Below are 24,619 nucleotides of genomic sequence, written 5' to 3'. Positions count from 1 at the left end.
GATCTAACCCCCATACTCCCAGCTCTTGGTGGCCAGTTCTCACTAGAAGTTGGTGCTTTTGTCCCTCGGGGGGAGAACCCAGAGAAAAACACATGTGATGCTACCCTTAAAGTTTGGGATGAGGTACAAAGGTCCTGCATTCCAAAAGGGGCCAGAGCAGATCACATGCAACGAGCAAGAATGCATTGCCCAAGCAAATAGTTGAGAAGTGACCCTTGAGTCCCTGACCCATGACAAGGATTGGACACAAAGGAGAGAAGTGGGCGGGGGGAGGCGGGCTTTCAGAGCTCGAGGGCAAGGCTTACTTCCACAAGATTGGTGACATAGGTTGCAAGACTCAAAGAGCTCGGTACGCCCCCGTGTTTGTTGGATGTGCCCACAGAGAAGTCTAATGGCCAGACTGTAGCTGGCTGGAGGTTCCCTCCAGGAAAGAAGGAAAGACAGTGGTTGCATTGAGGTCAGCCTGTACTATAGTCGCATCTGGGCTAAGGGTGTTCAAACCTGGGGCGCCTGGGCGACTGGTTGTCAAGCATCTGACTTCGGCTAGGTCATGATCTCATGGTTTGTGAGTTTGAGCCCTACATCAGGTGAGCTCAAGTCCCGCTTCGGATGTCAGACGTTCAACTGACTGAGCCACCCAGGTGCCCCTCTACAGTACAACTTAAGGTGGATGAAGAAATTATTACCTGAGAATGACCCAGATAAGTCACAGGAGTGCCCAGATTTTCACGCAGGAACAAGAAAAACTTCTTCCACTGAATATATTGTATAGGACAATATAGGACAGTGGGAGATAGGTACGGTTACATCCCAATTACATTTCAACAAGGTATTCTTACATCCTGGACACAGACGCACAGCCAGTCCGTAAATGGGACTGACATAGTCAGAGGACCCTATGACCACACGAGGTCCCCCTAGACTGTTCGGTCTTACCCTCTGGTTGGACCGATGCCATGCCCATCATGGGGATGACAATATTTTGCCAATCTCTGTTCTAAGCCCTTAATTTTTTTTTTTAAGTTTATTTATTTCGAGAGAGACAGAGACAGAGACAGCACAAGCAGGGGACGGGCTAATAGAGAGTGAGGGAAAATCCCAAGCAGGGGCTTGGGGCTCAAACTCATGAAACTGTGAGATCATGAACCTGATCTCAAGAGTTGGACACTCAGCCGATGGAGCCCCCCAGGCGCCCCAGCCCTTCAATATTAATTCTTTGATCTTCACCGGAGTTCTGTGCTTGTTGGGTAACTGGGTTCCTGTTGACCTAATGCTGGGCTTGCAGTAGGGCTCAATGCCGGTCAGGTAGGTCCTCGTTTCCCCTCAGCTCCCAGCTACGAGGAGACCCAAAGGACAGAGAGAGGGCGTGGAAGTGAGCAGCGTACCTTTCGTACAACTGGAGATCATTTCCCTCCCCATGAGGCCAGATGCCCTTGACCAAGCTCAGCATTTGCTCACGCTCTTGCACCAGGCATCTTGTCTTCTGCAGCCCACGCTGCAATGCCTAGCACCCCCCCCCCCCCCCCGGCCCAAGAGCCACCCTCCTCAACTCAATCCTGAGACCCTGCGGCTCTCTGCAAGCAGATGCCTTCATTCACAGAGACAAAAGGGCTCAGCAAAGGAAAGAAACCTATGCACGATCCTGCAGCAGGATTAAGTCTTGCTGGGAGAAGAATTCAGGATTCTGACACCCAATCTAAGGCAGCAGCTCCAGGGGCGTCTGGGGGGCTCAGCCTGTTAAGCGTCCGACTTTGCCTCAGGTCATGATCTCGTGGTTCGTGGGTTCGAGCCCCGTGTTGGGCTCTGTGCTGACAGCTCGAAGCTTGAAGCCTACTTCGGATTCTGTGTCTCCCTCTCTCTCTCTGCCCCTCCCCCGCTCACATGTTTTCTCTGTCTCTCAAAAATGGATAAATGTTAAAAAAAAAAAAAAAAAGATACTAAAGCAGCTCCGTGGCACGTGAGAGTGGGGGCGGGTTACCCACGGAGGCACAGCATGAGCCCTGCAGGCAGCCGATTCTACAAAGCAGTGGTGGGAGAGAAAGAGCTTTTATTGGAGTGGTACAGCTGGCCATAGGTGGAGGTCCCGGTGGGCTGGGGGTTGGGGGGCGGGGAAGAGGCTAGATAAAGGTGAGGTGAGTTGAGGCAGGGACGCCACAGCTTTCCTTGTGCTCTTCAAACAGTGTCTCCAGAGCCTGCATGTACAGCATGTGGTAGTGGTTGACCTCCTCCTCGGTGGGGCAGAGGATCTGGGGCACCGGGATGGGGCGGCCCACTGCAGGGAGAGGGCAGACAGGGGTGATGGTGCGGGCTTGCCCGTACAGCTGACGGCCGCTCTCCTCCCCCCGAGACGGGCACTCACCCACGGTGGTGATGGGCCTGGCAAAGGGCAGCAGGCCCCAGGAGTTGGCCGAGAAGAGTCCGCGACCCCAGAAGATGCAAGGTGAGTAGCCCGTGAGCTTCTTGAAGGCAACCTGGCACAGGTATTGCCAGGAGCCGGGCGCAAAAGCCTTCAGATGGAAGACATCATTCTCTCCAAAGGAGTACACGGGCACCAGGGAGGCGCTGAGCAGGGACAGCAAGAGAGAGGAGGCGTGTTGGGGCCAGCGGCTCTCGGGGAGCCCCCCAGACGGGGCTGCACATCCCTCCCACGCCTGGCTCCCCTTCCCGAGGCCTTTTCGAGCAAATGACCAAGAAAGATCTGGAAGAAAGGACTCACAATTCTTGAGAAATGATTGCGTACCGGGCCTTCCTCCCCAGCTGAGCCTCGCACCACATGGCGCTTAGGGGGCCCTGACCCCCACCCTGGTACAGACAAAACTCCTCATACAGCTCCCCCAAAACTCAAGTCCTCACGGCATGACCAGTGACACGAACAGTAGATTAGCACATACTTGTAGCTGTTGTTTCTAGTGGATTTTTACCATAAAGTGAGCTAGAGGAAAGAAAGTGCTATTAAGGGGCGCCTGGGGGGCTCAGCCGGTTGAGCGTCCAACTTTGGCTCAGGACATGATCTCGCTGTTTGTGAGTTCAAGCCCCGCGCTGGGTTCTCAGCTGTCAGCACGGAGCCTGCTTCTGATCTTCTGTCCCCCTCCATTGCTGCACCTCCCCTGCTCTCACTCTCTCAAAATAAATAAATAAACTTAAAAAAATGTTTTAAAAATATCCACGCAGAGGGGACCCATGCAGCTCAAACCCGTGTTGTTCAAGAGTCGACTGTACACATTTTCTCATCTAATCTTTGCAACCACAATATCGTTGTAAAATTAGGGATTAGTCCTATTCCGCAAGTAAAGAAACATGTCCAAGGTCTTGCCTTTGAGGTAGCGTCAGAAAGGGATTTGAACCCGGGGCTTCTGAGCACAAGGTCCTGCTACTTGCGCTATGATCCTGCCTCTTTCAGAGAGGGAAGACTGGCCAAAAGTTGGCATGGTGTTGACACAGAGAAAACCCTCAAGTGTTGACATGAGAGGGGGTGCCGGCCAGGGCGGAGGGGGGGGTGCTCAGTCTGTTGAGCGTCCGACTTCGGCTCAGGTCACAATCTGGAGGCTTGTGACTTCAAACCCCGGGTCGGGCTCTACGCAGACAGCTCAGAGCCTGGAGCCTGCTTCGGATTCCGTGTCTCTGTCTCTCTCTGCCCCTTCCTCACTCACACTGTCTCCGTGTGTGTGTGTGTGTGTGTGTGTGTGTGTGTGTGTCAAAAATAAATAAACATTAAAAAAAAAAGTGCTGACATGAGAGGCCGATAGGCGCAGGGCACAGTGTGGGCTCTGGGGACACAGAGGCCCAGCTACAGGGACCTGGATATGTAGGGACAGAGGGCGTGGGCCCCCAGATGCAATGCAAAATTCACCAGCACCCCCGGGCTGGGCACTTGCGCCCCACTCACCCGTGTCTCAGTGCCAGGCGCACGAAGCCTTTGCGATTCCGCAGAACGAGGTGGTGCGTCCCTGGGATTGCATACAGGGCCTCCTGGGCGCCCCCAATTACGATGACCACAGCCTGCCCTGGCTGGGGCTGAGAGAGAATAAAGTCCAGGCTCCTCCGATTCACAGAACAAATTCCTGCACGCATGCCGAGGTGGGTAGCAATCACCACCGGCTCCCGGGCTGCCTGGCCCCTCGCTCACCCTTTTGGCGCGTGAGCCCCACACCCCGTTCCTTCCAAGTCTGCTGTCCCGTGCCCGTGTCAGTGTGACCTATAGTGCCTCTCCCCGCAAGGAGGCAGGACGCTTGCCCCAATGCTACTCCTTGCCACCTACCGTGAGCCCGGCCAACCTTACCGCTGGGTGCCAGGCCAGGCTTCATCTTCCACTTCCCAATCGGTCAGAGGCCATACCGCGTCCTACGGTGAGGCGCCCCTCCTCCACCCTCGCCAGACTGCCTCCCACCCGCCCAACTGGCCGGGTGGGAGGCAGTCTGCCCCGGGTGGGGAAGGGGCGCCTCACCGTAGGACGCGGTATAGTCTCGGTAGAACGGGAAGTAGAAGATGAAGCTCAGTCCCGCCAACGTGAGTCGAATCCCGGGGAAGTGCTTGGAGAAGTCGTTCATCTCCGTGGTGAAATTAGTGAAAACTCCCAAGCTCATGATCCCGTGTGGGTGACCACCGATCACATAGTTCCGGTCCGGGGGCAGCTCTGCTGTTTTCACCAGCTTGGGGGCGTCGGGCAGGAGGAGGAGGAGTTAGAGGCGTGGACCGCGAGACAGCAGATGAAAAGAGTCTCCCTCCACCCCAAACAGACTTCAGAGTTCAAGGTCCTCCCTGGGCCAACAGCAGGGGCGGGGGCTACTGTGGAACACCACTCGGCCCCCCTTCCGCGTGCCCCATTGTCTGAGTTTAGAAAGCCCAGGGGTGCATAGGCAGGGGTGAGCGGGTGTGGGGGGTGAGGGTGGGGGGAGAGGGAGGAGGCAGAGAGTCTCTGTGGATGGTGACGTCTCACCTTGACCGGAAAATAATCCCTTAGCTGTTTCCACATACTCCAGGTTTTCATGAACGCAAAGCGCCTTCCACCTTGGGGCAGAGAGGTGGGTGGAAGAAGGCCTGGGGCGCTCAGCCACCTTTCTTCCTCCCCCAGTACAAGTCCGGCCATGCTCACCTCGGTTGGGAGTGTCCCAGTCCAGGAAGAACCACACCAAGTAGAGAACAGAGAAAGACCAGAGTGGAGTGAAGAGGAGGAAGAGGAGGAGAAGGGAGAAGAAAGGACCTGGGTGAAAGATGAGAAAGAAAAGTCACTTCGCTTTTGAAGCTGGGTCAGCGCACCCAGCGCCGGCTCTCCTCCCCGCTCAGATTGCCCTGGTGCAGCCAGCCACCTCTGGCTCTCTCCTGCTCCCTTTGCAAGGGGGGCTCTAGCTTTTCTGCCCCCACTCCCTGCTCTCCTTAGGGACCCCAGGCCAGCAGGCCTCTCACCCATGAAGAGGAAAGACAGCACGAGTTGGTAGACGCTTATTGCTTCCAGCCACTGCTTCCGCACGGTTTTCATGGCGAGGCGCAGCGGGGGCGTCGGAGACTCCTCTGCCAGTAGCTCCCCTCTGCCAGCGGGGCTCCAGGGGCCCGAGCACAAACCGGGAAGGTTTGGGCACCGACGGGATGGCTTTCTCCCGAGAAGGCCAAGCCCTCGGGGCCCCCTCGGAACCGCGAGTGTGTTGTGCGCGTTTGTGGAGTGGATGGGGAGATCTTGGATCCGAAGTGCTAGTCTCCAGCATGATCTTTGAACTTGCAAGGAGGTCCTCGGGGCGGGGGTGGGAGGCGACAGGAAGTGTGCGAGGGAGGTGGGGCGTCGGTCGTGGAAAGGAGTCTCAGGAGAAGCTGGGGAGCCCGCCGACTGGGCCCCCGCCGCCGGCCCGCCGTGGCCAGAAGCCCCGCCGAGGCCGTGCGCTCTCCAAGCGCGCGTCCCGGAGAGCAGGTCTCCGGGGGTGTCAAGGTCATCCGGAGGCACGGCCGCGCAGGAACACGCACGAACACGCACACGTTGCATCTCTGTTCCCACGTTTAATTTCCCTCCCCCCCCCCAAGTCGCCGCGGGGACCTGCGTGCCCTGGGGAAGGCGAGGTGCGGGTGGGCGGGGAAGCCGCAGCGCGCCTTGTGCTCCTGGGACAGCTGCGTGAGCCTCTCCACCTAGAGCGCGGGCAGCGCGTCCACCTGCGCCCCGCTGGCCCGCGAGCAACGGACGGCAGGATTGGGGGGTGGGGCGGTGGGGGGGGGGCACTGCGGGCAGAACGGGAGGTGAGAGGGGCGGTCGCTGGCACCCTCATCCCGTCCCCTTCCCGCCCACCCGCCCGACGGTGAGGGACGGAGTTCAGGCCCCGAGCAGTCGCCTAAGGCCAGCCTGTGGGGGAGGGGGGGGGGGTGGAGCCGGCGCGGCAGAGGTGCGGCCCGCAGCCGGGGACCTTCACCTCCCTGAGCTGGGAGCGCGCGGGGCCCGAGCTCCGGGGGGAGCCGGTGCGCGGGCGGGGGGAGGAGTGGGCCGAGGCCGGGGCTCCCCGCCGGTGCCGGGGGGCGTGCGAAAGGGCGGGAGGAGACCCAGGCGCCCGTGGAACAGCCGCAGGGCGACCCTCAGCAGCGGCCTCGGCGCCTCCTGCGCTCTCCGCGCCAAGAGCCCGGAGGGCCCGGGAACTGCTGGAAAAGCTCGTTCTCCCCGAGAGAGAAGACAGGCCCCAGGGAGGCCCCAGGAGAGCGAGGGGGCATGCCTGACTCTGCGTCCCTCACCCTCCCACCCCATCCCTGACCGGGGCCGGCCCTCTGCACTCCTCCCGGACAGGGCAGCCCGCGGGTGTCCTGCCCGGCCACTGGCCGCTTCCTCAGTGCCAACTTGACAAACCCCTTCTGATTCCGGATCCGCAAGGTTAGCGCACTCGCTTTTGGGTCCAGCGCTTCCAGGGGCCCTCTCGCGGCCAGGACTGCCACCTGGCCGCCCTCAGGCCGGGACAGCAGATAGGCGGCGCTGGCCTTGTCAGAGGACAGCAAACCTGGGGTGAGGGCAGAGGCAGGGGGCCTCTGAAAGGGGTCCCCCTTTCTTCAAGGGGGTCCTTGAGAAAAGGGGTAGGAGGACACCAGGCAGGTAGAGCTGGGACCCGGAGGCCCCCCCCCCCCCCCCCCCGCCCCAGGGCAGGAGGGTGAAGTAGGAGTCGCCAGCTAGGACTGGGGGGTGCTGAGGCTGACCTCCCCCCTCCTCACCACTACACATGGTGTAGTCCCGGAAGCGAGGGAGGTGGAACCAACCTGACAGCCCGAGCAGGTGCGGCCAGAGGCCTGGAAAGAGGCCCAAGAAGCCCGTGGTCTCTGTGCAGAAGTTGCTGGCTTCTGCAGGGAACATACCCCACCCTGGCAGCGAGATCAGACTTTCAGGGGTGACCAGAGAAGAGTCTGTTCCAAAGCCTTGCCCCACGCAGCACACTATTCCTGGGTGCCCCTCACCAAGACAGGAAAGCCATCTTGGAAATGTCTCCAGATGGCCCAGTTGCCCACCCAGGCAGAGCAGTGGCCTCCTGCCTGTGGCGAGTCCCTGTTTCCAGAGAGCCAGACCAGGTAGAGGAGGGCTAGGATCCAGGCTCTGCCTAGGATCGCGGGGATGAGCGCGGCCAGGCACACCTGGGCTGTAGAATGGAGCGGCGGGGGTGATTCTCAGGACCCCCTTCTGCCCCCTCTTGCCTGTTGCATGGTTTCGGGCCCTTCTGTCCCGGCTCATTCCTTCTATGCCTTCAAGGGCCCCCAGAGATCCCTGCCCTGCCTCCCTCCTGGAAAGAGGAAAGCGGGTGCCAGATGCTGGGACTCACTCACCGAGCCCCAAAAGAAGATCCACTGAAGGACGGCCACCACTTGGAGACCCTGCAGGAGGCCAGCACGCTGTGGAGGGCTGATCCCACAGGGGCTGCCATGGGCTCTTAAGTACTCTCCTCATGGTCCAGCCCACCAGCCCTGACCCTTGGTCCTGGCTCGGCCCCCGTTTCCACTCTCTTTGCTGCACACTGTACCCTTGTGAGCCCCAGGATGAAGAGTTAACCACTCTGTGAACCCACGGGCCCGTGACCAATAGGACCAAACAGAAATGCCCAGGGGTGTGGCCAGGAGCCTGGGGGTGAGGAAGGTGTTTGGGCCTTGGGCCTTTGTGAATAGCCAGGCTGACAGAGGTCTGGGAAAGCGGGTGTGTATCACCAATGGCAGAGCTCCCCACACGAGTGAGAACAGTTAGAAAACTCTTTAGTCGCCCTGGCCGGCCCCTAAGGAGTAGCTCGGGCCTCTGTGGGGGAGACATCCCAGAGGGAAGGGTTTTTTGGCGAAGGCCAATGATTGGTGAGCCCCGAAGAGCACGCCCTCCAAGTGTGCCTCACATTGCCATGGTCCTCCCCCCAACACTGGCCAGAGCTGCGGACTGCTAGCTTCTCCAGGTCAGGGAATGACACTTCTTAAATTAAGAAAAATGTTTTTAGTGTTTATTTATTTTTGAGACAGAGAGACAGAGAGACAGAGACACAGAGTCTGAAGCAGGCTCCAGGCCCTGAGCTGTCAGCACAGAGCTAGATGTGGGGCTCGAACTCACAAACTGTGAGATCATGACCTGAGCCGAAGTCGGACGCTCAACCGACTGAGCCACCCAGGCGCCCCAGGAATATCACTTCTTTAGAGGAGTCTGACACACGCCCCATTCGGTGCCTCTATCACTCGCTCTCCTAGCATAAAAGACGTTCCCACTTTTCATCCTTCATGGTGATTTTCTGACTGGGGTCTCCCCCAGGCTGTAAGCAACCGGAAGACAGGTCTGATTCCCATCAGCACAGCTGACAAGTGCCCAGCAGATAGGGGATGCTCAGTGCACGAGACAGGATGAACCAGCGTCTTCCAGTGCCACAGACTGACACATCGTTTCTGTCCCTGTCCCCTGATTCACTCTCGTGCGGGTTTCCCCCTCCAGGGACCTCACCAGGAGGTATTTTCTCCCGTCCCTACTCAGCCGTCTTCCGTCTGCAGGGAGACCAGGGGGGAGATGTGCTGAGAAGTACGGCCAGAGAGATGCTCAGTCCACATGGAGGGGTGACCAGCCCCACCCATCAAGAAGGCAGGCTTGGGGCGCCGGGGTGGTTCAGTCGGTTAAGCGTTCGACTTCGGCTCAGGTCACGATCTCGCGTTGGTGGGTTCGAACCCGGCATCGGGTTCTGTGCTGACAGCTCAGAGCCTAGAGCCTGGAGCCTGCTTCGGATTCTGTGTCTCCCTCTCTCTCTGCCCTTCCCCCCACTTGCGCTCTGTCTCTCAAAATAAAGAAAATAAAACAAACAAAAAAAGAGGCGGGGGTGACAGATATGGGATCCACGGAAGTTTCCAGGTTCCCACACTGCTCTACCATCTGCTTCTGCCTTTTCCTCTTCTCTGGTGTTTGTCTTTGGAGTAACTGCAGGCGTCCCCTCTACTCTGGTGGCAGGAGGGATCTGGGGTCAGTAGGGAGGCGAGAGACTTACAGGGACTCAAGGCTTACAAATCCTCCTTTATTGAGAGGGTGAGAAACAATAATTTATCACACGGGGAGCCCTCAGAGCCTTCTCCCCAGGGGTCCTTGGGGACTGTGGGGAGGGGCAAGGGGGGGCTCCAGGAGCTTCCTGAGAGGGCCGCGTGTTGGGGAGGGGGGGAGGCGACACATTCAGTCCCAGGCACACCGAACATCCGCTCAGGAAGCGAGGCGCCAGACAGACCCCCTTCCACGGAGGGGGCCCCCCGGGAAGGCACAGCGGCAGGGAAGGTCTGGCAGAGTGGTTGAGTGTCAGGGGTCGACAAAGGACACCATGATGTAGCGAGTGCCCCGAGTGGTGGGCAGCCCCTCGTGGTAGTGGGTGAGGCGGCCAGGATGCAGGAGCCCCCAGCCCTTCCGTGGGGACGAGACTATGCAGTCATAGCGCAAGAAGCGGCAGCCACCTCCCTGGAAGAGGACGGGGGACAGAAGCGGAGCGTGAGCATACAGGGGAGGGGGGGCGGGGCGAGGGCGAGGGGGGCGGGGCCTGGGGGGCAGACAGCCACAAGGGGGTGAGAGGCAGACAAGGGAGGCCCAGGAGGCCCAGGAGGGCGGGGCGGGCAGCCCGAGAGGACATGGGCGGGGTGGGGGGGGGGGGGCAGGGTGGCTGACTGAACGCTGTCAGGAGCCAGGGGCCGGACGGCAAGGTCCAGGAGCAGAGTGTGTGCGCGCACGCGTGAGCGGAGGGCCCCCGGCGGTGCGGGCTCACCTCATAATCCAGGCCCTTGTGGTTGAGGGCGACGTTGAGAGTGAAGGTGGAGGAGTCGTGATGGGGCCGCAGAGACGGCTGCTCATCTGGCCGGTAGCGGACCACAAAGTTCATCACCGCCCGGGTCTGCGGGGGGGGGGGGGGGGGGGGGGGGGGGGGGCGAGAGAACAGGCTGGAAGCGCGGCTGTGAGGTTGGGGGCGGGGCGGGGGGGGGGGTTGTGATGCTTCCGAGGGGGTGAAGGCCCTGTCCGAGGGAGGGGGCGGGGCTGCAGGGGTGTTGCTGCTAACTGCCCTCCGCCCCCGGACGCTACCAAGGCCCAAAGGGCGCTGCGTGGAGACTTCCAGCCAGGACCGGGGTGTGGGAAGGTGGAGGCGGGGCAGGGGGCAGCGGCCCACCTTGGTGTGGTAGCCTGGGAACAGGCTCTCCGTCATGGGCCCCACGTACGTCCTCAGCAGCTGCAGCCACTGGTCCTCATAGCCCACCTGCTTCATGTGGATGTCTACGGTGGGCACGTTCTCGTAGCCTCCAGCCAGCCTTGAGTCCTGTGGGCGGCCGGCACTGAGCCCCAACGGGGCGGTGCCAGCCTCCCCCTTCCTCTTGCTCTCGGACCTTAAAGCTCGTGGAACCTGGGTGGGTCTGGAAGCCTCGCCCACTCAGCCTGACTCGCTCCTGCAGGCCCTCTGTGTCTCAGCGAAGACGCCATCTCTTCTGCGAAGCCCCTCGGACCCCCCGTGTCCGGGCCGAGGCCCCCCCCCCCCCCCCCCGTGACTCCCACAGCATCTGGGCTGCCGGGCGCAGCCTTCAGAAGTAGCTCCTGCTACTGACTATAGCGGGTGAGGTGCAGGGGGGCTCGGCCAGCACCGCCCGGTGCACCACACCACCTAGGTCAGTGGCCGGCACCTGGGACTTGCCTGCCCGGTTAGTGTTTCTTGAATGAACGAATGAATGAATGAACACAGTTGTGCCCTCTGTGGGTCCTCTCCCCCTTGGGGACCCCCCTTTGGTGCCACTCTCTTGATTCCATGTCCCTGGCTCCCGGCCATACCTCCCTCCTCGGGGAGCCCTCCCTCCTCACTACCCAGCCCCCCTCACCTCATGCCGGCCTCCTGACCACTGGCCATAATGCTCCATTTCCTCCACCAGCTCGTCGCACATCTGGTCTGACAGCAGCGGGAACCAGTACACGTCTGGACACGGCTGAGAAGACAGGAGAGGAGCAACAGGGCCGGGGGATGCTTGGTGACCTCTCGGGGAGAAGCCAACCGAGCGGAGAAAAGGCCAGGAGCAGAAAGGGAAGCCAGGGGACGAGAGAAGCCGGGGACCTGGGGACCCGAGCGTGGGGACAGGCCATGGCCAGCACCGGGCCAGGAAAGGCTGGGCCAGAGAAGGTGGCAGTGGCTCAGAGAACACGGCACAGGTGGCGGGGGGGGTGGTCCTGGAGCCCCGGGTTTGGAGCTTCTTTATGCTAACGGTCCCAGGAGAGAAGAGAGGACCGCTCTGATTGGTGGCAGGGTGGGAAGCTGAAGGCCCGTCCGCTCAGCCTGTGCCTTTATCTGCCCGGGCAGAGCATTCTGCCCAGGAGGGGGGTCTGTTTGGAGACCGCTAATCCAGGCGGCAGACTCAGGGCGCAACGGCCACCAGGACAGTCAGGGGTCCTGTGGCGGAGGTGGGGGGGGGGGCGGTTCACCTGCTCCACGAGTCCCTGCCCTTCCAGGGCCCGGCTGTAGTTCTCGTGAATGTACTGCTCCCGCCAGTCCTGCGGCAGGGGAGGGGTGCGCGCTTTGACCTGTGCCCTCTTCGCGCCATCTGGTCCCCCCAAGGAAGCCCCGGCCCCACTGCCACGACCGCCCGTCCTCAGGCAGTAGCAGACCTCGGAGGTGAGCACTGTGCGTGTGTGCGCGTGCACGTGTGCCTGTGTCCTCCTTTAGAGAAGGGCGCGCCAGTTCTCTGAGCGAGGGGCCCATCACTCACCAGGGGGTTGTCGAAGATTTGCCAGAGGTCAGGGTGCAGATGGTCTGTGTCATACCGAGAGGTGGCCAGGAGGCGACCAAATTCCTGCTGATTGCTGAGGTGGAGGAAGATGCCCTGGGGCCGGGTTGGGGGTCAGAGTGAGAAGACGCGGGTGGCTGCTTCCCAGCACCCCAGCATGGGGCCCCCAGGCCCCACTCACCTTGTCACGCAAGCTCTTACAGAAGGCCATGTCCGGGTCGGCGTCGCTGCCCGAGAACACCTCCCTCTGGGGCAGCTCTGTCCTCAGGGTCTCGCCACGGATCACGTACGCCTGGGATATATAGGGCACATTCCACACGCCCCTGGAGGCACCCGCACCGGGGTCAGGTGGGCACGATTCAACCCAGGAGCCCCTTCCCCCAGGGCACCCGCTCGCCAAGCCGCGGCCCCGGTGAAGCGCTGCCGGTCACCCCACCCCACAGCTGTGGCACTGCCGCCTGGAGGCCACGCCGGAGCCCTGGGAGCGGGGCCTCGGGAGGGCACGCGGGCAGCCGCAGGCCGGAGGGCAGGGGCCGCGGCCCCGGCAGGACTCACACTCGCTTCCGCTGCACTAGCTCCACGTAGTCCTCGGACCGAGCGTAGTACTCGTCGGGGCTCAGGGCTCCCCAGAAGTTGGACCACAGCTTCCCGTGGCGGGACAGCATGGGCGCTATCACCTTCCTGTGGATGGGCAGAGGTGAGCCCCGTCCCCAGGGAACAAGTCGGGGGCTCCCCGGAGACCAGCTGGGGTCCCTCCGGCCGAACGGGGCAAGCGACCTGTTCTCTTCAATGAGGATGCGCAGGGTCTGCTGGTTGGTGATGACGGCGTCAGCATCCAGGCTGAAGTAGAATTCGCACTCGGGGTCCTGCCGACAGCTGTCCCTGGAGGTGACAGATCAACGAACAGATGAGCTAAGACGGGAGCAGGTGGGGGGAGGAGGGGGCCGTGGGGGCGGGGGCGGTGCGCTTGCCTCCCCAGGACCCCGAGGTTCTCCTGGCTGGGAGGGCGCCCCTGGGAGGCCGAGCAGAGACCACGTGGTGAACGGAGAGGAACGACAGAGGCTACGTCCCTTCCTCCTCCCCCACCCCGTCCGCCCCTCCCAGTGCTCACTCACATGGCCATGTCCCTGGCCTCGCCTGGGGTCAGGGCCTCCTCCGGCCCCACGAGCTTCACAGCTGAGAAGTGGCCCTGGAGCTGGGGCCAGGAGTCTGCAATGTGGGGCTCATGGTACACCTCCTGGAGATGGGGGGAGAGATGGGAGGAGGGGAGAGAGAGGGCAGAAAAATGGCGCCTGAGGAACAGGAGGGGGAAGGTGGTGAGCGGAAGGGGTGTAGGAAGGAGTCTGGGCCGATCCGGTGGGGGCAGGGCCCTTTGGGAGGCTGCGCAGGGGGGCGTCTCACATTGTTATGCAGGAACAGGGTGACCCTGTCAGGGGGGTAGTCCAGGAGCAGGAGCCGCTGCAGGAAGCGGGGCAGGAACGGGGTAGGCTGTTCCACGAACACGGCCAGAAGCACCCGGGGGGGAGGCTGCAAGATACGACACCTTGGGGCTCAGAGGAGAGCCCAGGCCTCCCCCTGGTGTGTCCCGGGGGTCCCCAGGAGCTTTGCCCCGTGCGCTGCTGTCCCGCATGCTCTCCCCGCACCCCTTGCCTCAGTGCCTTGTCCTGCCTGACCCTGGCACCCCTCCTCACCTGCCCCCCCGGGAGTATCCTCCGGTCCCGGCCGCAGAACCCACAGCCTCCCTGAGGAGTCCAGCCATTAGGGACATAGTTTCCCAGGTAATTCAGCTGGAGCTGTTGGAAGAGGCAGTGAGAGGCTGAAGCAAAGGAGCCCAGCAGGAGAGGGGCGGAGAGTCAGGAGGATGGGCAGGGGACAGGGCAGGAGGGGAAGGGATGGACACTTAGACCCTCTCCCATCGCCTCTGCCTCGGGGGCTGGGGAGGAATGGCTGTCCAGAAGGGATGGAGGTACCCAGGGGCAGGGGGCAGGTCTGACTGGGGCAGGGGCAGGGTCTGTGGGTATAAACCTTAGTCGGACCGTTCCCATGGACCACAACGGGAAGTGTGTCATAGGCCACATTCCGGATACGCACGCGATTCCGATCAAACTTTAAAACTATCTCATCTGGGGAAGAAAGGGCCAGCTTTACACTCCCTTCCTCTCAAGGCTGCCAAGCAACAGATGCTTCTAAATATGGTGGGCGGGGGACCCCAGCTTCTCTAGAGGGTGAAAGACTGTGGCTCCGGGGGGGGCGAGGATAGGCTACCTTCTCTCTCCGAGGGTACTGACCAGGCTACTGCCACCCTGGGGCGCTCCACCACACTACCTGGGTGACCGGGGTGAGTCCCCAGTCCCTCGGAAAGGCAGCGTCCTCACCCGTGACAGGTGGTAACCACAGACCCTCCCTTGGTAGGATTGTTGGGTTAAACGAAATTACAGAAGTAGAGCCCCGACCCAGAGCCTTGGCACAAAGTACGTGTCCAACAGATGCTAGGCACAGCGACCCCCTCCGGCTGCCTTTCTCCTCACCCAAAGCCCCATTGAGGTTCTGAAAGATCCGGGATTTATGATCCAGATTGAGGCTGAGTTTCTCCTGCATGGGATGAGATGGGGCAGTTAACCGAGGAGCGGGTGGGCCATCATTCCCCACTCTTTTTACTTCCTCCCTGAAGCTCTATAGCCCGAATGGCGCCTGCAGCCCTGCGGGGCTGTGAGGGGCCGCCCTCCCCGCCATCCCCACCCTCAGCCCTGGGTCCAGGTAGAGCCGTGTGTAGAACAGCTGGTCGTCATCATCATCCTCGTACTTCCACTGGCGGACGACTCGGTGGATGGTGGGGGCAAAGCCGATGAACCCTGCGAGGGGTGGGGAGGTGCTGGCTCCAAGACTCTTAGGGTCCCAGACACCTGTCCCCACCCCCTCTCTAGCCCGAAGGCGCCTGGAACATCCCAAGCCCCACCACTCTTGGCCCCTCAGCCTTGGGCACTCTGCCACTCACCACCAGAGTTGAGGAAGCGCTTCCCCGTGCCCACCTCAGGGTACTGCTCCGCCAGCCCCCACTCGGGCCAGCAGAAGCCCTCGGCAGAGAAGAGCAGGCGGCTCCCACTCTGGACGAACTTCTTCAGCAGCTCGGAGGGGCTGCCAGCCAGAATCACGTCGTAGCTGGGCGAGGAAGAGGGGCCTGAGCAGGACAGCCACTAGAAACCTCAGTATCCTTACCCGCCCCTCCAGCTTGCCCCTCCCCCCTGTCCCCCAGCCCCAGCCCCTTTACCTGTCCACGAACATGATGACCATATCCTCCCGGTCAGCATATTTCTCCATTTCCTTCTTTAGCCACCTGACCTTCTGTCCTCCACCAACCGTTCGGGCCACATCACCCCCTCGCCACTCCTGTCCCAGGCCCAGGGTCTGTGGGGGCGGAGACCCGCGGTGCCGGGGCAGGGCTCAGCCGGCCCGGTGGGCCCTCCTGACCAGGCTCACCGTGGGGCCCCAGGCATCCAGCCCTCAGCCCGCTCCAGGGGCAGCAAATCCCCTCCTAGGGGCCACGAGGGCATTCCTCTCCTCACCCGCACTGTGTAGTTGAAGAACTCCGCTGACCGCAGGAAACGCCGGTATCCTTCCGTCTCGGCTGTGGCCACCGTGATCACCAGCAGCTTCTCTGTCACCAGCCGGGTATTGGCGCTCGGGACCCGCTCACCCAGCTCACTGCCCCACGAGCTCCGCTCACCGCAGGCCCCCTTGCCCTCCCTCCGACTCTGCCCCTGCCCTTCTATTATTATTATTTTTTTTTTTTTATTTTTCCGATTCCCTCTTAAACTCTTCTCAACCAAAACTTCGGCCCCAGTTGAGAGCTGGGTGGGAGAGACACCCAGGAATCCGGGATGAGTTCACATGCAGAGGCTGGAAATCCCAGCTCGGGGTGGAGGTGTGGGGTAGGTGGGCGAGGGGCCGCGCGATTCGTCCCACGGAGGGCCCAAGGGCTTGGGAGAGGCCGGCCACCCCCTCCAGGCCTCCACCCCCCCTCCCGGACCCTGCGGGCAGACACGCAAAACCCGCATCCACTCGCCGCTCCCGGGGCTCTCACCTGGGTTGACCGGGTCTCTGCCCCGGGGACGGTCGGAAGCAGGGGTCGCAGGAGGCGGGAGCAGCAGCAGCAGGATTCCCAGCAGGAGCCGGAGTCCCGGGCCCCAGGAGGCCATGGCGAGGAGCCGGCAGAGAAGGCACAGAGGCCCGCAGGGCGCCTGGGCTGTGCGCCTGGATCCCAACTCCGGGGAGGGGCTGTGGGCAGAGGGACCGGGGCTGCCTTGCGGCCCGCTGTGAGGAGGTACAGGGCTCGGGCTCCGCCCTGGAAAAAAGGCGTAGCCCGAGGCTACTGAAAACTCGAGAAGCCGGCGCCGTAGACAAGGCGAGGATTGTCCCCGGGCGTGAGCGCGCGGGCTGCACGGAGCCAGCAGAGGGGGCGCCCGGCCGGGAGGCGGGGGCTCGGGCCGGCGGTCGCGAGCCGAGGACTTCGGTCTGAGCCAGCCCGGCCCAGCGCCGCCTGACACACGAGGAAACTGAAACCCGGAGAGGGGAAGTGACCCCCAGCAGGTCCGGCGGGATGCGGAGGCGGGTCTTTGCCACAGCTCTGCCGGGAGCGGCCGGGCGGAAGGCCGGGAGAGCACGGCGTGGGGGCGCTCGGAGCGGGGACGAGCGGAGCAGCGGGCGGCAAGGAGGGAGAAGGCCGAGGAGTCTGCGGCGCCAGGGGCGCAGGGGGTTGAGGTTTCGGCAGAGGGTCACCAAGGGCCTCTCGGATTGCCCACTCAAGCCTACGCACTCTCTTTGGTAGTCCAGCCCATCATCTCTGCCGCCCCGGGAAGAAATCTCCAGGGACTGCCTTTGTGATGGTGGCATCTTCAGAAGGACGACGAAAGGGAAATAACATTTCTCAAAAGACCACTGGTACCACCTCTTTAAAATGATCCACGTAGGGGACCCCACAAAATACACAGCCACCCTGAGGCCGGAAGTGGTTTTGCCCCTATAAAATATGGCGGAAAGCTTTCTGGTCTCCTAGGGAACATCACATAATGGGTGGAAGCATTGGGAATTCTAGTGGGATAATTCTGCGCACGCGCAAAAGCACGCGCTGCCGGAAGTGATGACACGCCTTCCACAGCGGGTGCTTTAGCACGCGTGCGCAGGAGGCTCTTCCGTCAGCTGTGTTGTGGAAATGGTGGAGAAGAAAACTTCGGGTATGTGAGCCCCGGGCGGTTGGCCCCTTACCGCCTCCCAAATCCGAACCTGGCCTAGGATGTTCTCAACCAGTTATTAGTCTCAAATCCCTTCCCCGGCGCTCGGGCCCTGGCGTCGGGGTCGCCCCTCAGACCATCCATTCATGTTTAATTGATGCCTGCCTGCTCCACGTCGGGCGCCGGGGTTGGAGAGAGGAAAAAGATCCCTATCATCCCCAAACTGGCTTTCTGGGAGGGGAACAGACACGCAGGCCTGCCACTGCACTTCAGGGTGATACGTGCGATGGCAGAGGGGAGCACAGCTCCTGGGCGCGGGGAGGAGTGGCACCTAACCTAGCTTCTGGGATGGAGGGCACCGGGAAGAGGGCGGGGGAAAACGCTTGGATGGAGGCTTGAAAGTCGGGTTAAGGTTTCACTCGGTGCAGTTGCGCCGAGGCTCATTCCCGGCAGCGTGAACCGCGCGTGCAAAGGCAGGAAAGCAAGAGAAAGCAAGTCGCTTGGGGAGCCAAGTTCACGGTTCGGGGCTTGCGGAGGAATAGCAAGAATAGTCTGGAGGGTTGGGGAAAGGTACACCTGAAAGGCATCCTGTATAGTGCCAGAGAGTTTGAATTCTCTGGAGAGGGCAGTGGGGAATCATTACAGGCTCTCTTAAGGCAGGGGAGTGACCGAAAGAGATTTATCTTTTAGAGAGGCAGTTCTGGCTTCAGTGCGGAGCAGCGCTGTACGGCGGAACTTTCTGGAATGATGGGAATGGTCTTAGCACCGTGTAGGATGGCAGCCTTTAGCCACCTGTGGCGGTTGAGCATGTGAAATGTGGCTAGTGCCACGGAGGAACTGAATTTTAGATTTTAAACTTACTTAATCCACATCATTTAAACAACCACAGGTGAGTAGTGGCTACCCCCTTGTACAGCGCGGGTCTAGAGACTGGAAGGCAATTAAGGAGCCATTGAGTAGTCCCCACAAGAGATGTGGGTGGAGCAGTCCGCCAGATTGACTTTTTAATGATTCCGATCGTGTCAGCATTTCTTAAACTCTTTGCTGGATCTCCATTATTCTCAGTATAAATCCCCAAATCCAAAGTTCTTTAGACACTTACAGGTAAGACTGTTAACAGTGGGCCTGACTTTATAACCACACAGCACCCCCTCCCTACGTGCTTTATATTACCAGCCATACCGAACTTTTTATAATTTATTGAAGGCACCACAGTCTGCAATCCAAGCCTTCTCCCATGCTGGTATGAAAGCCTGAAACACCCTTTTCTCTCCCCCAACCAAAGTAACTTCTATTCATTAGTCAGATCTCAACCTAGACTTCTTATTTTCCTCTGGAAAATCTTTTGACTACCCCAGGGCCAGTTGGGTGTTCCTGGCATGTGCCCCCGTAGCACCGTGTACTTCCTTGTGCTAACATATCCTGTGCTCTGCTCATTTGTTTGATCATTTGTATTCCCCACTAGACTATAAGCTCATGTATTCCCAGAACCAAGGGCACCGCCCGGTACCTGGGAGGGAGGCAGTATACAGTGATCCAGAGCTGGGAAGCTCTGCGTTCTTCCCAAGCCACATACCAGCTACATGACCTTTGGACATGTTTCTTAACCTCTGAACTTTAGTAAACTGGGGATGATAATGATATCTCTCGCGTTGGGTTGATAAAGAGTTAAAGCTCTTACACAAAGAGCTTAGCATAGCGTCTGGCTCATAGTGCGTGCCGGGTGTTAGCCCCTGGTGCTGATGCTATTTATTTTGGTTACAGGCACTCAATAAATATCTGTTCAATGAATAAAGAGATAATTTTGTGTAGAGTTGTGAGACCCTGATAAAGAGAGAAGTTTAAAATAACTCCTAGGTTTCTTGTTTAGGATGCCTGTGCAGATGGTTCTGTTTACTCAGAGAGTTCAGGAAGAGAAGCAGACTTGGAGGGGAAGATTTAAAATTTTGGGCTGCAGTGCCGAAGGGGTCATCTCTGATTACTGCTCGAAGCCTGTCATGTGGCCTGCCCTCTCGCCTCTAAGGAGAGGGCTGTCCCCATCTCTTTCTGAGTCTGATCTCTCTTCCTGGGATTGCAAACCCAAACATAGGGCTGTCTCTCCCAAAAGCAAATGACTCCAAAAAGTGGTTCTCTCAATCCTGAACCTTCTCCTGAGCTCCACAACTGGCTGTTCAACTGGTTGTAGGAAGTCAGCTGCTGACCTCACCATTTAATTTTTAAGTTTATTTATTTTGAGAGAGAGACAGAGAGAGAGGAGTGGGGGCAGAGAGAGAGGGACAGAGAGAATTCCAAGCAGGCTCTGCACTGTCATTACAGAGCCCAACGCGGGGCTTGGACCCACAAACCGTGAGATCATGACCTGAGCTGAGATCAAGAGTTGGATGCTTAACTGACTGAACCACCCAGGCGCCCCATTGACCTCACCATTTTAAACCTCTCTCTTCTTACCTACCGGCTGTTCACTGGGATCAGATAATTCTACACAAAATGTCCCCTTCTTCATTAAACACATTTGCTGAGTGCTTTTCACCATCAGAAAAACCTGAAGTCACATCAGGGATGCAAATGAAGGGATTCTTTCCACCAGAGGGAAATAGTCAGTAAAGTCTCAGGGTGTAGTAAAAGGAAGATTTTAGAAATACACACTGGATTTGGCCCTAGGGCATCGCCAGGGTCCTGAGTGTGAGTAGTTCCCACTGAACGGGAGTCATTTTGCTGGGGGTTGAAGAGTGGATGGGAGGTGAGGAAATGAAGCTTCCCATGGGCGATTCTCTCAAAGATGAGTCTTTGTGAATTTGGGTCAACACGTGAGGGTTTGGCAGGTTTTTCCAGTGAAGGGAAGGTCCCTGTTGGGGAAGAGGGTTTGAAGATGCAGGAGGGACAGAAGGACCCGAGCTGGAGATGGAGGGTTGGGTTTAGCAATGGGACTCAGTGGAGGGGTAGGGGGTGCATCCTCTTGGAATGGAGGGAAGGCGGGTGCCAGGCAGTTATATTTGAGAGCGGGCTGGAGGATGAGCATCTCTACGTGTGTCCTTTGAAGTAGGAAATGAGATTGCTAAGCATGACGGCTGAGTGCATGAAGGTCCCAGTGGAGGCTGCAAGCCCTGCGTGTACAGTGGTCCCCATCTGCACGGTTGTATGATTTCTGCCAGCAGTGAGAGGTCTCCAGGAGGCATCTCGTTGGCTGGGTCTGGGGATTGGGAGGAAAGGCCAGGGCCAAAGGCATGAGTGACTGAAATGACAGCCTTGTTAGCCAGGAGGGAGGCAAGCCAGAGGGGCTAATATATTGGGCGACGGTACAGGCGCCAAGGGCTTGGTGACTCAGATGACATCAGAGAGCTGTGGTTCCGTCCGCACGCTTCCCGGAACCAAGGCCAGCCCAGCTTCTCTCTTCCTGTGCCCTCATGACTCCCTGGCTCTGCCCCACCCAGTTCGCTCCCAGGACCCTGGACAGCGGCGGGTGCTCGACCGGGCCGCCAGACAGCGCCGCATCAACAGGCAGCTCGAGGCCTTGGAGAATGACAACTTCCAGGACGACCCCCATGCAGGACTCCCCCAGCTCGGCAAAAGGCTGCCTCAGTTTGATGATGATGCAGACACCGGTGAGGCAGGGGTAGAAGGAGGCAGGTGGAGGGAGGGAGGACCGGGCTGGGGAGGCAAGGCCAAAGGAAGGGGGAGGGGTCTGCCTGGAGACAGATTGTAGAGGGACATCGGGTTGGGGCAGGGGGTGGGGGGGCAGATGACACAGGAGCCCCTCTGGCTTTGTCAGGGACTGGCTTCTGTGACTTCTGTGACTGTGAGCCAGCTGCTCTCCCCCTCTGCGTCACCTTCCTCTAGCACATGTAGAGTAAAGAACATGGAGAGCTGAGCTCCGGGAGCACTTCCAGCTCTGACTTAGAGCCTTGGACTTAGGGGAGCGTGGCGATGAATGTAGGAGCAGGTTAGAGAAGTGAGGGGAGGGATACACGGTGGTGAGAGGCCGACTCAGAACCCAGGTGAGCGTGTGTGCAGGGAGTGGACACATGAGTGTCGAGAACGATGGCACAGAGAAAGATGGTGTCTTTCCTGGCACGTGCCAGGTAACTATAGTTGACTTTTGAGCAACAGGGGTTTGAGCTGCAGGGGTCCACTTGTACGTGGGATTTGTTCAGTCGGTGCTGTAAATATATTTGCTCTCATGATTTTCTTTCTTTTTTCTTAAGTTTTTTTTTTTTTTTTAGTGTTTGTTTATTTTTGAGAGAGATGGAGACAGCATGAGCGGAGGAGGGGCAGAGAAAGGGAGAGAGAGAATCCCAAGCAGGTTCTGTGCTGCCAGCACAGAGCCTGATGCAGGGCTGGAACCCCATGAAACTGTGAGATCATGACCTGAGCCGAAAGCAAAAGTTGGACGTTTAACTGACTAAGTGCCCCCCCCTTATAGTTTACTTAATATTTTGTTTTCGCTAGTGTTGTTTTAAGAATACAGTATAGGGGCGCCTGGGTGGCTCAGTCGGTTGAGCGCCGACTTCGGCTCAGGTCACGATCTCACGGTCCGTGAGTTCGAGCCCCGCATCGGGCCCCTGTGCTGACAGCTCAGAGCCCGGAGCCTGTTTCAGATTCTGTGTCTCCCTCTCTCTGACCCTCCCCCATTCATGTTCTGTCTCTCTCTGTCTCAAAAATAAATAAACGTTAAAAAAAAAATTAAAAAAAAAATACAGTATATAATACCTGTAACATACAAAACATACGTTAAGCGACTGTTTATATTGTCAGAAAGGCTTCTGGTCACCAGTAGGCTATTTGATGTTGTTTTCTGGGGAGTCCAGAGTTATACACAGGTCTTGGACTATGTGGAGGAGGCCAGCACCCCAACCCCTGTGTTGTTCAAGAGTCAACTGTAATTAATTGTTTTTCCTCTGTAGGGAAGAAAAAGAAGAAAACTCGAGGCGATCATTTTAAACTTCGCTTCCGAAAGAACTTTCAGGCCTTGCTAGAGGAGCAGGTGAGAGGGTGTGGCCCCGGGGACTGGGAGGGCCCCACGGGCAAGGAAGGAGCCCGCAGAGGTCCTTGTCCCAGGTCGGTGTTTGCCACTTGGGTGGGCGGAGGAGGTGTGGAGCCTTCCCCTTGTCTCTACAGAACCTGAGCGTGGCCGAGGGCCCCAACTATCTGACAGCCTGTGCGGGTCCCCCCTCCCGGCCTCAGCGGCCCTTCTGTGCCGTCTGCGGCTTCCCCTCCCCATACACCTGCGTCAGCTGTGGCGCCCGGTACTGCACGGTGCGCTGTCTGGGCACCCACCAGGAGACCAGGTGAGCTCAGAACCTCCCCCTGCGCCCACATCCTCTCCTTCCTATCCCCCGGCCTCCCGGGACCTCTCCACCTCCTGGGCCTCCACTGCCTGCAGGTGCCTGAAGTGGACTGTGTGAGCCTGGGAGTCCCCAGAGGGGAAGGCCCTCTGCACCCCACCTCAGCCTCGGAGAAGGCTTGGCCAAGGAGAGAGGTGCTCTTCTGGACCGAGAGAGGAGCCGTTCACTCGCCCAGCAAAGCTGTGTCCTACCTGCCAGGGAAGACAGGCCTAGTCCCGGGGGCTGTTTGGGGGGAAATGGGCTGGGCCCTCAGCGTGCTGTTGTAATAAAAGGTGTCATCCGAGGAGGAACCTGCCTCTTTGGTCACGTGGTGGTTTGGGCATGAGGGTCACGGGTCTCCGTGCTGTTCACTGCTCCGTGGGTTTTCCTTCTATGCGTCAGTCACCCCTCCCACTGTCTGTCTCCCTGGGTTCCCTGACCGAGGAAGATTTTGTCCCATTCTGCTGCCACGCCCACGTCTCAGCCTTCTTTGGCTGTCGCTTTATGTCATTTTTTGATGATGGATTCGGTGCATTTGCTTTTGCTTTTTGTTCCTGTAGTTCTCCCGAGTATCATTTGAGCACAGTTAGGACTGGGTGACAGGGAAGTGGAGTGAGGGCTGGGGGTGGGGCACAGGAGGAGACTGAGGGAGGAGCCAGCCCCCTGTCTTCATCCTCTGATACTTAACCAGGTAGAGAGATCAGCCCTCACCCTTGGTGCTGCCTCCAGAGGAGGCTGCTGTTACCAGGGGCCGCAGTGTGCAAAATTATTAGTATCCGAGAAAACCCAGACATTTCTGGAGGCATGGGGGAATTCACGATATAGAGGCCTCTGTTCTTGGTGGCCCTGGGCGCTGTAATTCTTGTGTGCTGTTAAAGCTTCTTACACTCAGGCCTCCTCTAAGTGGATTGTGTGCTATGAGCTTATAAGCTCCTTGGAGTTGTTGTCTTAAGGCTCTGTATCCTGTTGGAACTTAGCAAAGCACATGCTTAGGAAGCATTTTTGAACAAGTAACCTCAGTGAGATATTAATGAGATCCAGTAAATTCGGTGTTAGACATCTTTATAGGCTCTCCTCCCCCCTTTTGGGACTTTCCTACAGCTGGCTCAGGTGTCCCAGGGCCTGCCTGAGAAACTGCCTGCCCTTTCTCTGGAGACTGGAGGTGGGGTCAGTGGTGTCGGTGGCCGCCCCAAGTTGAATGGTGGTGAGGATGCGGTTTGAGGACAATCCCAAGTGGTTTTAAAAGATGGCTGTACGTTTTTTGACAACCCTTTGATCGAAAGGTAGGGTCTTTGTCCCCTTTCCCTGGGATCTAGGCAGAATTCTGACTGCTTCAACGAGTACAGGGTGGCAGAGGTGAGACCGTGTGACATTCAAGGATAGGTGATAAAAGGCAGGGAAGCTTCTGCCTTGTCAACTAGGACACTTGAGTTTTAGATCCCTCAGCCACCATGTAAGAAATCCAGCCATCCTCCAGGCGCCTGGGTGGCTCAGTAGGTTAGGAGTCCAACTCTTTAAAAAAAAAAAATTTTTTTTTAATGTTTACTTATTTTTGAAGGAGAAAGAGACAGAGCGTGAGCAGGGGAGGGGCAGAGAGAGAGGGAGACATAGAATCTGAAGCAGGCTCCAGGCTCTGAGCTGTCAGCACAGAGCCCGATGCAGGGCTCGAACTCATAAGCTGTGAGATCATGACCTAATCCGAAGTCAGATGCTCAACTGACTGAGCCACCCAGGTGCCCCAGGAGTCCAACTCTTGATCTCAGCTTGGGTCTTGATCTCAGAGTTATGAGTTTGAGCCCCGTGTGGGGCTCCACGCTGGGTGTGAAGTCTACTAAAGACAAAGGAGGAAAGGAAAGAAAAGGAAGGGAAAGGAGAAAG

At 59.0% G+C, this 24,619-nt stretch overlaps 3 protein-coding genes and 1 long non-coding RNA gene across 7 annotated transcripts; 2 read left to right on the top strand and 2 right to left on the bottom strand.

The window, feature by feature from the left end:
• Positions 1–2,027: 2,027 nt before the first annotated feature.
• MOGAT3 (monoacylglycerol O-acyltransferase 3) lies at positions 2,028–5,870 on the bottom strand. Its single transcript, XM_019421583.2, has 7 exons — positions 5,404–5,870; positions 5,093–5,200; positions 4,937–5,007; positions 4,445–4,649; positions 3,887–4,061; positions 2,360–2,562; positions 2,028–2,272 (listed from the first exon to the last, which is right to left on the bottom strand). Exons 1-7 carry the CDS (start codon positions 5,474–5,476, stop codon positions 2,118–2,120), a joined length of 990 nt encoding a protein of 329 aa, XP_019277128.2. The 5' UTR covers positions 5,477–5,870; the 3' UTR covers positions 2,028–2,117.
• A 3,582-nt stretch (positions 5,871–9,452) lies between these two features.
• On the bottom strand, positions 9,453–16,388 carry PLOD3 (procollagen-lysine,2-oxoglutarate 5-dioxygenase 3). The gene is made up of 19 exons (XM_053894132.1): positions 16,274–16,388; positions 15,756–15,847; positions 15,461–15,597; positions 15,188–15,351; positions 14,932–15,044; positions 14,721–14,784; positions 14,218–14,315; positions 13,884–13,985; positions 13,594–13,719; positions 13,308–13,429; positions 12,970–13,074; positions 12,748–12,873; positions 12,374–12,515; positions 12,175–12,288; positions 11,891–11,959; positions 11,296–11,400; positions 10,599–10,745; positions 10,203–10,328; positions 9,453–9,901 (listed from the first exon to the last, which is right to left on the bottom strand). The coding sequence occupies exons 1-19, from the start codon at positions 16,386–16,388 to the stop codon at positions 9,746–9,748; spliced, it is 2,223 nt and encodes a 740-aa protein (XP_053750107.1). The 3' UTR covers positions 9,453–9,745.
• Positions 12,775–15,973, top strand: LOC109250537 (uncharacterized). 3 transcript variants are annotated; one of them, XR_002073067.2, is made up of 5 exons: positions 12,775–12,889; positions 12,987–13,080; positions 14,605–14,663; positions 15,117–15,398; positions 15,792–15,973. It is a non-coding gene; the product is annotated as an uncharacterized LOC109250537 (long non-coding RNA). The 3 variants fall into 3 exon arrangements; XR_008419208.1 differs by having other exon boundaries at positions 15,166–15,398; positions 15,792–15,972; XR_002073068.2 differs by lacking the exon at positions 14,605–14,663 and having other exon boundaries at positions 15,792–15,971.
• Positions 16,389–17,057: 669 nt separating the features above from the next.
• ZNHIT1 (zinc finger HIT-type containing 1) lies at positions 17,058–23,057 on the top strand. 2 transcript variants are annotated; one of them, XM_053894133.1, is made up of 5 exons: positions 17,058–17,130; positions 20,852–21,022; positions 22,322–22,401; positions 22,536–22,705; positions 22,801–23,057. In XM_053894133.1, exons 1-5 carry the CDS (start codon positions 17,073–17,075, stop codon positions 22,820–22,822), a joined length of 501 nt encoding a protein of 166 aa, XP_053750108.1. In that variant the 5' UTR covers positions 17,058–17,072; the 3' UTR covers positions 22,823–23,057. The 2 variants fall into 2 exon arrangements, with proteins under 2 accessions (XP_053750108.1, XP_053750109.1); XM_053894134.1 differs by lacking the exon at positions 17,058–17,130 and adding an exon at positions 17,291–17,423.
• The last annotated feature ends 1,562 nt before the right edge of the window (positions 23,058–24,619 follow it).

This window comes from Panthera pardus, unplaced genomic scaffold (genome assembly GCF_024362965.1).
Source record: "Panthera pardus isolate Hobbes unplaced genomic scaffold, ASM2436296v1 HiC_scaffold_4, whole genome shotgun sequence".
NCBI classification, from domain to species: domain Eukaryota; kingdom Metazoa; phylum Chordata; class Mammalia; order Carnivora; family Felidae; genus Panthera; species Panthera pardus.
This window is presented reverse-complemented; position numbering and strand designations above follow the sequence as displayed.